Source organism: Pteronotus mesoamericanus, unplaced genomic scaffold (genome assembly GCF_021234165.1).
Source record: "Pteronotus mesoamericanus isolate MK-2021 breed Mesoamerican mustached bat unplaced genomic scaffold, CSHL_Meso_final contig_46, whole genome shotgun sequence".
NCBI lineage: Eukaryota > Metazoa > Chordata > Mammalia > Chiroptera > Mormoopidae > Pteronotus > Pteronotus mesoamericanus.
Genome location: NW_026555170.1, coordinates 1,298,928 through 1,311,656, shown reverse-complemented (window position 1 = coordinate 1,311,656; position 12,729 = coordinate 1,298,928). Strand labels below are relative to the sequence as shown.

Here is a 12,729-nt window from a genome sequence, read left to right as displayed (position 1 = left end):
TGCTGAGGGTGGAAGAGGAAGCTGGTTGCTGAGATTTCTGGCTTGGGAGCACCCAATAAGTTTCGAGTGACAGCAGTCTGTCCTCTAGGAGATTTCCTTCGGTGTTCCTTAGCTGCTTGGCAGCAAGAGGGGCTTACTCAGGGAGGCAGGGTGGACAGGACAGGCTGGGAAGGGGAGCTGAAGACACCTCCAGGGATTTAGTGGTGAAGCTGGAACCTAAGGTGAACAAGGAGAGATGAAAAGACAGGAAGGGCTAGTGGTTCTTCAATGAGCTTTTAGAACAGTTGCAGTGAGGCCAACTTGAGCAAACATAAGGAAAGGAGATCATATCACAGAGTGGGATGTTTGATTCAGTTATTTCATAGGTACTACAGCTTCTGGTGATGATAAGACTCTGGGCATGAGTCTGGGAGTGGCTTGCTAAGGTGGAATGGCAAAGGGTGTTCGAGATAAAAGGGTGAGGGAAGTGAGAGATCAGCATACTTGATAGCCTTATGGATGGTACACAACCTAGGACAATTGCTCTGCTCAGCCCCATCCTCTCTCCACCTCCCTCGTCCTCCTACATCCCACATCATCTCTTTCACGTCCACCCCTTCCTCATCAACATCCTTTCTCGTTATCCCTTACCTAGCTTCCTATCCCTAACTCCACACCCTTTCTCACCTTCATCCCCATCCTCTCTAACTTCCACTCTCCTAACTCCACCCTCTCTTATCGTAGCCTTCACCCTCTCCTTCCCACGATCTCTCCTCATCTCCACCTTTTCTCCTCAGCCTCATCTTTTTCATCCCATTCCTCTTGTCACAGCTTTATTTCTCCTCCATGCTGTGCACTTGAGAAGCACTATCTCATGATGGGTTAAAGCTTGTGCTCAGGAGCCTAACTATGTGGGTTCAAATCCCACATTTTCCACCTATCCACGTTGACTAATTTTGCTGTGCCCAGTTGTAAAATTGGGACAATAATGATACCTGCCTTGTAAGGCTTCTGAAAGGATTACATGAGCGTAAAGTGCTTGGAACAATGTCTGGACACAGAGGAAGTGCTCAGTAAAATGATAATTATCCTCATCCTTTCTCCTTACCTCCCTGCTCTATCCTTACTTTCATCTCTCACCTCTACTACCTCTCTGCACGTACTTCATGCCTCTTCAAAGAAGCAGAAATGAATCAGACTCAGCCCCTGACCAGAGTCTAGCAAGGAAACAAGTACAAAAATAAATGTCAGGAAAGTCTAATAAGAGCTACTTTAAAGATGTGAAAGAAACGCTATTGGGGAACAGAGGATATGCAAACTATCTCAGCCTGGGGAGTAAAGTCTCAACAGGCAGATAACCTCCAGCTGGATCTTGAAAGATCAGGAAGAATTTGCCAGGCAAATACAGAAGAAAAGTATTCCAGCAGAAGAAACGTGAGGTGTTTCTTGGGCTTCCTCTGTAAGAAGGTATGTATAGAGTTCTGTAAGCGGGTGTGAAGTTTGGGTGACACTTCACCTGGCGGTGCACGCCCTGCTCATTATGGTCACAAGAGGGCAGCAAAGCGTAGGAGCCAGAAATCCTGAAGGGAGCCACACAAACCGTGGGTCCATCACCCAAATCCTGACCTGAAAGTTTTGTTCAGAGTGCCCATCCCAACCGCGAGAGAAAAATATTCCAATACCTGGAGGAAAAAAAATAGGATTGTCTTACAGAAAGAATAAGAGTCCCCTAAAGATTTGTACGTTGATAAGAGCAGAATATTTCTCCACTGAGTTAAAGTGCCTCCAGAATACACATGCTTTACTTGACTTTGTTTTTGTCATGAGCCAGACGTCGTTCTCAGCACTTTACAAATCTTACTCCTCATAACAACCCTATCAGACAAGTACAACCATCCCCATTTTTGCAAATGTAAAAGCTGAGGCACTTGGCCAAAGTTGCATAGATAGAAAGGAGTAGAGTTGGTTTGGCTTGAGTTTGGATGCCTCCCTTGTAATGACTAGCACCAGCCACTGCTCTGGAATATCAAAGTATAAAACTCAACCTCCTCAGCCTTGTCTGTCACTAATTAGCTATGTTGCCTTACTCACTGCACCCCTGACCTGCCTCTTCAAAAGTTAAATAATAGGGTTAGGTTCTGTTCCTTCATCCACAAACTGAAGACAGCCTTCTGGGCTCTGCTGAGAACTGTGGATACAAAGCCAGCCAGGAAGCAGGCCCACCTTGAAGGAGTGCAGGATGTGGAGGGAGGTCCACTAAGACAACAATTATAAAAGAAGATGGCAAATGTTCTGTTTGGAGCAGGAAGGAGAGGTCACCCTCCCCCTCTGGCAGGTGTGGAATTTGGGCTGGAGGTGTTAAGAAAGGCTTCCCAGAGTAATTACAGGGAAGGTAGGAATGAGGCAGGCAGGCAGGGAAGGAGGGGTATGTAGGCAGAGTCAACAGGATGTGAAAGCACAGCAGGAGCAAAGAAAGCTGAGGGAGTTTCAAGAGTTCAGTAAGGACATCTTTGAACATCTTCCATTACTGCCCATTGAAAGAGTTTACTTCCCCTCCCAGGTATGCCTATCAGTGGCTTCTGTGAAGCCTCATGGCGCTAACACAACAGCTTCTCGTTTGGAGGGATCAGTCAACCAACATGTATTTGTTGGCACCTAAGTCCCCTATACAGATGGAGGAGATATATAAATGTCCGGCTATTTAGAGTCCACCTGGTTCTGACACGGGGCTAATGAAGTGCAGGAACTTGTTTGCCCATCTCCGTGAGCAAAGAGTGCACAGCTACACACTCACACCATTATGTGAACACCCATATCTTAGTTCTGAGAAGGTTTCAAGGTTGTCCACTTAGAAAACCAGGGGAGCTAGGATGAGGGAAGGAAGCAAGGTATGTGAGTTCCTTCTTAGACGGGCAGGCTCCTCTGTGCAAAGGTCAGTTTAGGCCTTGGAAATTACACTGCCCCTCCCCCAGCTCTCACTTCTGGTGCCCCCCTGGGGTGGGGGCAGCTTTGGCCCTTGTGGTTCACATCTCACCTCCTGGCAGGAATTGTAGATTTAGTCAACAACACTTAAATCTTGAAAAATAAGCACAAGTGGTGGAGGGGATAAGCAGAGATATGATAAAGAAAGGAAAGCCAGAAGTGAGTGGGGCAGGGAAGAAGGGATCAGAAGATAGCGTCGAGGGCAGGCTGTGGAAGACACTTGACGGAAAAAGATGCTGCTGCTGCTGCTCCTGCTGCTACTCCTGGGGGCTGCCACAAGCAGGTGTCTACATGATGAGACACAGAAGTCTGTGAGCCTTCTTAGGCCCCCTTTCTCTCAACTTCCCTCCAACTTCCGCTCTTCCTCTCTCACCCTCCCTGGCTCTCGTGATCCTCAACCCCTCCGAATTCAAACCTGCTATATAAGAGACCCTGTGTCAGCTGGAGCTTGGGATCCTGAGGAAGATGGGATAAGTGTGGAATCCCAAGCCCTGGCCGCAGTGAGAGAGGCTGCTCAGAGACTCCAGGGTGTCCTAGCAGGTGAGTGGGTGCACGGATCAGTCAGGAGGGCTGAGGAACAGAGAGATATGAAGCAGACAACCACCACAGAAGAGGAACTGAAACTCTAAGATACTGAGGTAAAATGGACCTCTCGTCTTGTTAAGTGCCTCCAGTGCAAGGACCCCTGCTTCTGAGCCGAGACCCTGCACAGTACTGCCATGCTGTCTGGGGAGACCCAGATACCCCAAACTACCACAGGTGAGTTCGTTATCATTGTGTGTACAATGCTTCTTCAGGGGTACCCAGAAATGTCTCCAGCTCACCTACAGATATTCATTCTTGGCAGGTGCAGCCTCTTGAACCAAGGGTACAAAGGAGAGAATTGCCTGGGTGCAAAGGTGACAGCAATTTCTCAGATTTGGGGATCCGATGATCTTTAGCCTGCCTAGACCTCTCCAAGACCACCGGCACAGGATTACCAAATGTGCTCCCTAACAATGCAGATTCCGGTCCCCCCACTCTCCCCCTGGCAATTTGTTAAGTCAGAGATCTGGGGTGGGGTGGGGGATGGTAGAGCTCCCCATTCTAGCCAGCTGCCCAGATGGCACTAAGGCCAGCTAAAGGTAGAGACTCTGCCCCTCACTCCCAGCACTCCGTGTCCTGTTGTCCTATCTTTCCAGCCCACCTGCTAATCGAGACGCCACATTTCATTCCCTGCCAGATTCCTGATGCCCATCTCCGTGGTTATGCCTTGTGGCCAGAGCGGGGTCCCCCACAACTGGTCCAGCCAGATGGGCCTGGGGTCCAAAACACTGATTTTCTCCTGTATGTGCAGGTTGCCCACACTTCCAAGTGCCACCGAGAGGTGAGGTTCAAATCAAATCCCTTTTCCCTACTCTGCTTCTCTTAAATCTTAAATATGAGGGGTAAGGGACATAAAGTAGTGTTTATTAAATTGTGTTTATTTGAGGTAACTTGGGGCAGGCTGATGAAGTTTGGGTTGGGGATTAAAAAATCCTCTATTCCATCCCTTGGTACATCGGACTTCCATTTTCAGGAAGATTTCTCCTGGGTTACCCTACTTCTTTCTGCCCCTGCATTGTCCTCACCCATCCGCAGCCCTCTGTCATTGCCTATGCTGCCTGCTGCCAGCTGGACTCAGAAGACAGGCCCCTTGCCGGTACCATTGTCTACTGTGCCCAACATCTCACCAGCCCCAGCCTCAGCCACAGTGACATCGTCATGGTGACTGCTGCATAATGACAGGTTGGGGGAGGTAGGGAAGACCATCCAGCTTTTCATGAAGTGGGAGAAACTACTAAGGATGGAATAAAAGGTGCCTCAGGTTCTAAGAAGTGATGGGGCAGAGTGGCTAGTCAATCCTGCTGCAAACCCAGTGTCCCTCACTCTGCTGTCATTGTCCATAGGCCACACTGCATGAATTGCTCCACATCCTGGGTTTCTCTGGACAGCTCTTCAAGAAGTGGCGGAATTGCCCCTCAGGACCCAGCGGTAAATGAGAGGAATGAGGAAGAGGTCTTCCCACAAGGTCAACTGGAGGGAATCACTACTATCTCATGAACTTCTTTCCAGTTCTACCTTATCCTTCCTAAGTGTTCCTCTCCTCACATTGCCTTCTCCCCTTCCTCTGTTCACTTTCTCAATTCTTGTAGTACAGTTCGAGAGAACTGTACTACAAGGCAACAGGTGACAAGGCGAGATAAGTGGGGACAGCTGCTTCTCACCACCCCAACTGTTAGCGACAGCCTGGCCAAACACTTGGGAGTGCTAGGGATTTCACTGGGCGTCCCCTTGGAAGAAGAGGTGAGAATAAGAACACCCTGGGGTGCTGGAAGGAAGGACTGGCCAGGTGGCTACCAGTTTCCTCCTCTGGTAGGGCCCTTTGTCTTCACACTGGGAGGCCCGACTACTCCAAGGCTCGATCATGACTGCTACCTTTGATGGTGCCCAGTACACTCGACTAGACCAAATCACTCTTGCTGCCTTCAAAGACTCAGGCTGGTACCAAGTTAATCACAGTGCTGCAGAGGAGCTGTTGTGGGGCCAGGGTAAGAAATAAGGGAGAACTACAGAGGGGCACACGTGACCGAAGTCAGCGTGGGGAAAGTGAGAGAGGCTGGATTATGTGCTGCTAAGATGCAACGGAAGCTGTAAGCATAACTAGCACTGAGGGATATTTGGGGCTTCATTTGTTCTGAGGGCTCTTTCTCTTCCTATCTCTTATGCAGGATCTGGCCTGGAATTTGGCCTGGTGACCACATGTGGGACTGGCTCCTCAGACTTCTTCTGTACTGGCAGGTGTGTGTGCTGAGTCATTGAGGGGCTGTGCAGCTGTCAGTGATCCTATAGTCACTCTATCATCCCCTCCCTACAGTGGACTGGGCTGCCACTACCTGCACCTGGACAAGGGAAGCTGCTCCTCAGACCCTGTGCTGGAAGGCTGCCGCATGTACAAGCCCTTGGCCAACAGAGTGAGTAGACTAGAAAGCAGAGAGCGAACTTGAGTGGGCCTGGAGAGGAGTCAAGTTCTAAGGCATCGATACAAACATTATTTTAACTTCTGCCCCACCCTTCAGAGCGAATGCTGGAAGAAGGAAAATGGATTCCCACCTGGGGCGGAGAATCCTCATGGGGAGATCTACCATCCCCAGAGTCGTTGCTTCCTTGCCAACCTCACATCAGAGCGGCTCCCTGGGGACAAGGCCAGGTTTCCCTCTCAGATCCCATACCTAAAGGAAGCAGAGCTCGCTGGCCACTGCTACTTACATCAATGTACAGAGAGGGGAGCCTATAAGGTGCAGGTGGAGGGATCCCCTTGGGCCTCATGCCCTCCAGGAGAGGCTATTCAGGTGGGTGTTATAGGTGAGAAAACTGTAGCACATTGGAAAAAAGAAGTTTGGAAACGTTCATACAGTGGCCCTGTCCAACCTGTTTTATGTTCCTTTATTTACTAAGTACCCACAGAGCCCATGACTTTGATCTAGACTTTACATTTTCCTTAGGAGTGTTTGAGCAAGTAACCAAGGCTCTAACTATACCCTGCTATGTTTCCTTGTAGATACCTGGGTACCATGGTCTTCTCGTCTGTCCCCGGGGTCGGCTGTGCCAGACTAAAGAAGGTACAGATGCTGCTACTTTCCCACCTCTGAGTCTTTCAACCCAAGACCTGTTATTCAGGCTGTCTTTAGGATTAGCTGGGCCCCCAGGCCAATCCCTGGGGGAGGAAGAACGAGAAGAGTTGACTGAAGCAATCCTACAGGCTCTGGTGAACAGAGGAGGCACTGGCAGGTAAAGCGACCATCCAGGCTGAGGATTTTTCCTATGGGCCAGGGAGAATGCTTAAGTCCTTTACTCTGCAACTGTCCTCTGAGGCTTTGTTCATTCCACTCCCAAGCCCGAATGTTTTGTAAGATATCTTCCAGGGACTATACCTCCATTAAGAGATCCAAATATCCATTTAGGTGCTACTTCCACAGCCCCTCAATTACAAGTAGCCTGGTATTCACTGTGCACATTTGGAAGTCTCCTGGTTGCCAAGGGCCTTCGGTTAGTATGCTGCACAGGGCCCTGACCCTGACTCTCCAGAAGAAGCCTCTAGAAGTATATTATGGAGGAGCTAACTTTACCACAGAACACAGCAAGTAAGATAATATTCCATGTAGGTTTTCTTTTTCAAATTCCTAGTCTAGATATTTGAAATTGCATTAAGCCGTTATTATTCATTTCAGAGAACAGGGATCCCTGACTAACATGATTACTTCAAGCCTGTCATTATGGGACACTTCTCCACTCATGACAGTGGAGTTCCCCCTACCCTGGGAGACAGGGGTCCTAGCACCCTTCATTTCTTAAGCACTACCCAGGCACCATGTCTAGTTACCTAAAGACCAGTCTAACCCTTCCCTTAAGCCACTTCCCTCACTGCCAAGTTAAATCTCCCTCCAACAATCTAAGTTGCTGATGACTTGGAATTTGGTCTTATTCCAACTTTCAGGTTCTAGAGTCGCTCTTACTGATTTCCTCAGCTGTTTGCATGAAACAGGGTTTATGAGCTCTATGTATTAAAATAAAGGCAAAGCCCTTCACCTCCTAAGCCTAGCCATTATTCCAAGCCAACTATTACTTCTATGTTCCTAGGTTGCTGGTTATCTCGGGCCATAATCCCTCCATGACCCATCTAGGTCTGTCCACAGGGCTCTGCCTAATGCTGCTTATCCTGGTGGGTACACTGGGAACCGTGGCCTATCAGAAACGAGCTCCTCTTCAGGTGGGACCATCTGCCCCTTCCCATTCACCAGAAGTCCAAAGTACAAGGGGCTTAGTTGGAGGATTAAGGGAGGTGTGATAGTATTCAGAGCATGACGGGGGCAGAACAGAGATTATTTCTTAGAAGACAACTACATGGGAGGTCAATCTACTATCTTCTCTTAAGTTTTACTTTTTTCATACTGGGTTTGCAATGAAAAAAAAAAAAAATAGACTTTTCATTCCAAAGATTCATTCTTTATTTTGATACAAAAAAATAAACCCTTCAACTTCTAAAGAGTGTCAGTTTTTCTCATATTGTTATACAGCAAACTTACAGAATAAGAACATCTGCTAGCAGCTCCAAGGATATCACACATGCTTTTGAAAAAAGGCATTGTTAGTTGGATTCAAACACACATCAGTATGGAGGGAGGAATATCTAATTATCTCCCTTTTCTAATTTTTCTGTAATTTTACTGTATCATCACAGGAAAGCTAGTGGTTAGGATGTCACATAATTATACCAGAATCTGCTAAGAGTGGTGAAACCAGCCATCTGAATCCATCTAAATAGAAAAACATGACTTTTATTGCCCTTCTCTCCTGTTTCTGGAGTAGAAGGGCTCTATTTTACAACCAGATGGGCCAGCAGTAGGTCTGAGTTATAATGTATAGTTGCCTTTTGGTTATAGTTAAAAAAGAAGTCATTAAATTCTTGAGGGTGTGACATCTCTTGAGGCAGACTGCTGATATGCATTTGCTTGGATTGAAAATATTTACAATAGGAGTCCAGCTAACACTGAAATAACCAGGGCTGTATGAGTCAGCGACTTCAGTCAGCAGATCAGGATACCGTTCCCAGACCTTTCAGTAACACAGATGAAGTTCTCACTGTCAAGTTGTGGCTTTGGCTCCATCAGCTATGGTTATCTTCTCTGATTTTAATGCCTATCAGTCTTTACCAGATGTAGCAGCCACTGCTTGGTAAAACTTTGCCACGAAGTCTGGCTCACTGACCTCCAGTTGCCTGACAAATTCATTGCGCTCCTCCTCAGCCCAGCCTCGAAACCACTGATCCCAAAGACGTAGCTGGCACTCAAAGATACAAGGTGGTCGGTTTCCTCCAGACACACTAAGCTGCTCCAGACCTTCCAGCAATGGCTGTAATTTTCCTGGCACTGCTTTAGCTACCAGGTCCTGTAGGAAACGTTCACGCTGAGGACCTGACCAACTGGCAAACCAGTGAAGAATACACTTCATTTCCTGAGAAGTGATATAAGACATTAGAGGAGGGGAAGAGTTAGCAAAATTGTCTGGCACCGAGGATAAGGGAGAAGGAAAGGATAGCTGCATCGAAGATGAAGATGAGTCCAGTGGCATCCTGAAACATAAAAGCACTATTATATACTCTTTAGACAGAGCAACCAAAATACAACTTCCCAACAAATCTTATCACACTCAATCAGCATCTATAAAGAAAATTACTTTTCACCAATACAATTTACAGGAATTGGGTTATCAAACTATTTAGAGAGGTCATCCAAGAATAATTTCATTTTATACTTGCCAGCCTTCCTCTTTTTCAGACCTACTTCCCTCCCCAAACAGTTTCCCTCCATCATTCTTATTTTAAAAAATCTAAAAACAACTTTTTTTTCAAGTGGCCAAAAATTTTTATTTGACTAAATTCTATTTTATGCATAAGAATGGCAGTCTCTGTTTATTAGACTTTGGTGATTAAAAAACAAGCAGCCTTGTACAGAACAGTGAAAATGCCAAGGGTGAGGGTAATTTATAGTTTAACTGTAGGATTAATATGTTTTCAAACAACTTCTCTCCCTTTGGCCATATCAGTTCAGTTCATCAAAATATAAATTTTGAAATCACTTCTTCCCTTTTCCAAGATCTATCATCATCTATATCTGGCCATTTTTACTGAATGACATCAATGTTATCTGTAAAGTCTTCTTGAATGATGATTTCATCCTCCAATTCCCGAGCCACTACAGAATTTTTGAGCAAAAAAAAATCTTTGTGCTTCTGTAAGATCAACTTCATAAGTTGCAAGGCCACATGTTCTTTTTTTAAAATCTTCATCTAAGGATATGTTTATGATTTGGGGTGGGGGAGCAGGGTAGAGAGAGAGAGACAGACAGGGAGAGAGGACATCAATGTGAGTCAGAAACATCAATTTGTTCCCCTATGTGCCCGAACTGGGGGATCAAACCTGGAACTTTTTGCAGATGACCCTTCACCAAGTAAACCACCCAGCTGGGGCAAGGCCACATACTCTTGTTATATATTTCTTGCTTTGCTCTGGGAATTTTGGCTATCATAACTTTTTGTGGCAGCCTTTTGTTTTGTTTTCTTTGACCCCTTCTATCTCTCTTTTGTTTTTCCTGCTCTTCCTCTTCCCCTGCTGCTCCTTGACCCTCAATAATTCCAGCTTATCCAACACATTTCTTGCTTATTTTCTCCTGCCTATTTCTATGTTCCAGGTTGAATAAAGAAAAAAAAAAAAAAACCAATGATTAATGTTGGTCCATCATATCTTCCCTAAGTGAAAAAAGGTCCCCTTTTTCTAATCAAGTATAGGCAACTGGAAGGGCCCAGATGCTAACCAATCCAGAGCTATCAAGAGCGGAGGGAAAAAAAAATACATCATATATAATGAAAGCCTCTCCTTTGCAATGTACATATAGCACCTAAAATATGCTAAGAGGTCTGGATGGTGTAGCTCAGTGGATTGGGCATGCACGTGCAAACTGAAAGGTTGCCAGTTTGATTCCCAGTAAGGGCACAGGCCTGGGTTGTGGGCCAGATCCCCAGCTGGGGGCATGTGAGAGGCAACCCATAATTGTATCTCTCATACATCGATGTTCCTGCCCTCTTTCTCCCCACCTTCTCTTTTCTCTAAAAGTAAAGAAAGTCTTTTAAAAAATAAATAAAATATGCCAAAAAATCAGTAACACCCACTACTTCTTTAAATTTCCTGTAAAGCACTAGGAAGAGAAGTGATGGGCCCTGATGCAAAATGAGATAACGCAGTAAGAGAAACAAGAGAATAGCCACGTGTTTATACAAAACTGAAAAAAATGTATAGTTGGTTTGGTGGCTTAGGGATCTAACAAGTGTTGCACTGCTGTAGACGTTTAACAATTCATGTGTTTCAACAGTTTTCCCTATGTTCAGCATAATACCTATTGCTGCCCTGCCACTGATCTGCATCACTAATCCAACTGTTAGGTCAGCCAACTTGAATAGTTTTCAAAGACCACAGTTTGAATCTCTAACAATGAAAACCTTAAAACTACTACTGTACACGAGCTATTCTACTGTTTGTGCAAATTGGATCATTTGTAGAGAGAAAAGAACACCTATACAATTATCATCAGTTCAGTACCAAGCAGTCCTGAGAGGCTTTCTTTTTTCAGTGGCCCTACAAGAAGCAATTCCTCCTAAAGGAACTCTATTCCCTTATTCAGGGAAAGGGAGAATTTTTCCCGAGTCTTGCGACACGGCTTCCACGGCAAAGGCAAGTTCAAAAATCACGAATTAGTTCAATCTGAGACTGAAGACACGCTCCTGCCACTTGTCCACCTTGGAGGCCAAAGAGCCTGGCATTTCGAGATCCCAAAGAACAACGACGCCTTAAAAAGGAGTGGCGGGGATTGAAAGGATAGGTGGCAGCATCTGTTTCCGTAGAAGAGGAGACCTGTCCTACCAGGGTGACCCGCAAACACGGACTCTGACTCTGACCCAGCCCAGGGAGGAACTTCTACCCTGCTTACCTCCCCTTTCCTCTCACAGAAAACCGAGAGACCATCACAAGAGTACTTGGGCTCCATCTACAGCCATCGCTTCCATGTTTCCTGAAAACCCTAAACAAGGCCAGCCAGGCAGCCCACGCACTTCCGGTCCCGGCCCAGCCCCAAACACCCAAGCGCCCCAGCGCCTCAGCGTTAGGGCCGGAGAGAGCCGAATAATTCCGATCCTGGTTATGCCAGAGGCGAAGGCTTCCGAATAGATTCGATTCAAAGCCTCGGTAAAACGAAGACGACCGAGCTCTGAAAGCAGTATGAGGGAGGTGGAGCGTCTGTGAGGATGGGAAGAATCGATTGGTGCCGATATGGAGACGGAAACACCCGAGCAGTTCCGGGGGAACTCGAGGAGTTCTGAGTGGTAATCGAGGGGTGGACTATGGCAATGGGCGGGGTCAGATCGGTACGTTCGAAGGGCGTTAGCGGAAATTACCGAAGATGCCCGAAGCCGTCGGGACGGACCCGAGTACCTCACGCAAGATGGCGGAGCTGGAGGAGGTGACTCTGGACGGGAAGCCTCTTCAGGCGCTGCGGGTGACCGACCTGAAGGCCGCACTAGAACAGCGAGGCCTAGCCAAGAGCGGGCAGAAGAGTGCCCTGGTCAAGCGGCTCAAAGGGGTGAGGAGACGGCCTTGCCGGGGTGTCGGAGGGGAGCGGACCCGGTAGAGACGAGTCTCTGCTGCGGCGCAGGCGCAGTGTCCGGGCTCGGCGCGAGCTGGCTCAGGCCGCCAGCGCGAGCCTTCGGAGCCGCGCGCAGGGTGGTTGGCGAGGCTCGCGCAGGAATAGAGATAGCGCCGGTTCCCGCCTTAACGGCAGCAGCGCGAGCCCAAAATGGGAGGGTGCGCGCTACTCTCCCGGAGTGTCTTAAGCTTCTTCCTTCTTTCCCCACCCCCTCCTTGTTTGTGTCTGTGGTTTCGGCGCATGCGCTGCAGAAGGAGTTAAATCCCACTACAACCACCGGTGTTGCTGGCCTGAGGGGGGGGGGCGAGTTGGGCTGGGTGTGAGTTAGGGGTATAGTTGGGCAGGGGGGTTCATGGGGTTGGTATCCACATCCTGAAAAATAGGATTCGAGTAGGGTAAAAAAATATGTATGCCTGTTTCATTAGATTAGGAGGTGAGATGAAGACAATCCTTAATTTGAAGGGACATGGTTATAGAGGGGTGTGTAATATATAGG

At 47.3% G+C, this 12,729-nt stretch overlaps 3 protein-coding genes across 10 annotated transcripts in view; 2 read left to right on the top strand and 1 right to left on the bottom strand.

Moving 5' to 3' along the window:
- The first annotated feature begins 3,194 nt into the window (after positions 1–3,194).
- Positions 3,195–7,828, top strand: CIROP (ciliated left-right organizer metallopeptidase). Its single transcript, XM_054577739.1, has 14 exons — positions 3,195–3,501; positions 3,627–3,720; positions 3,809–3,860; positions 4,184–4,327; positions 4,582–4,707; positions 4,890–4,974; positions 5,141–5,286; positions 5,360–5,531; positions 5,712–5,781; positions 5,858–5,954; positions 6,060–6,332; positions 6,542–6,771; positions 6,945–7,124; positions 7,621–7,828. The coding sequence occupies exons 1-14, from the start codon at positions 3,195–3,197 to the stop codon at positions 7,826–7,828; spliced, it is 2,184 nt and encodes a 727-aa protein (XP_054433714.1).
- Positions 7,829–7,957: 129 nt separating this feature from the next.
- Positions 7,958–12,049, bottom strand: CUNH14orf119 (chromosome unknown C14orf119 homolog). 2 transcript variants are annotated; one of them, XM_054577820.1, is made up of 2 exons: positions 11,986–12,049; positions 7,958–9,112 (listed from the first exon to the last, which is right to left on the bottom strand). In XM_054577820.1, the coding sequence occupies exon 2, from the start codon at positions 9,109–9,111 to the stop codon at positions 8,683–8,685; it is 429 nt and encodes a 142-aa protein (XP_054433795.1). In that variant the 5' UTR covers position 9,112; positions 11,986–12,049; the 3' UTR covers positions 7,958–8,682. The 2 variants fall into 2 exon arrangements, with proteins under 2 accessions (XP_054433795.1, XP_054433794.1); XM_054577819.1 differs by lacking the exon at positions 11,986–12,049 and adding an exon at positions 11,523–11,643.
- ACIN1 (apoptotic chromatin condensation inducer 1) overlaps positions 11,987–12,729 on the top strand; it is a 29,841-nt gene continuing 29,098 nt past the window's right edge. For 4 of the 7 annotated variants that reach the window (XM_054577812.1, XM_054577810.1, XM_054577811.1 and 1 more), the window contains exon 1: positions 11,991–12,170. In XM_054577812.1, coding sequence (XP_054433787.1) covers positions 11,991–12,170 — 180 coding nt within the window. Of the gene's footprint in view, positions 12,171–12,729 lie in introns of all 7 variants that reach the window. The other 3 variants (XM_054577815.1, XM_054577813.1, XM_054577814.1) reach the window with 2 other exon arrangements.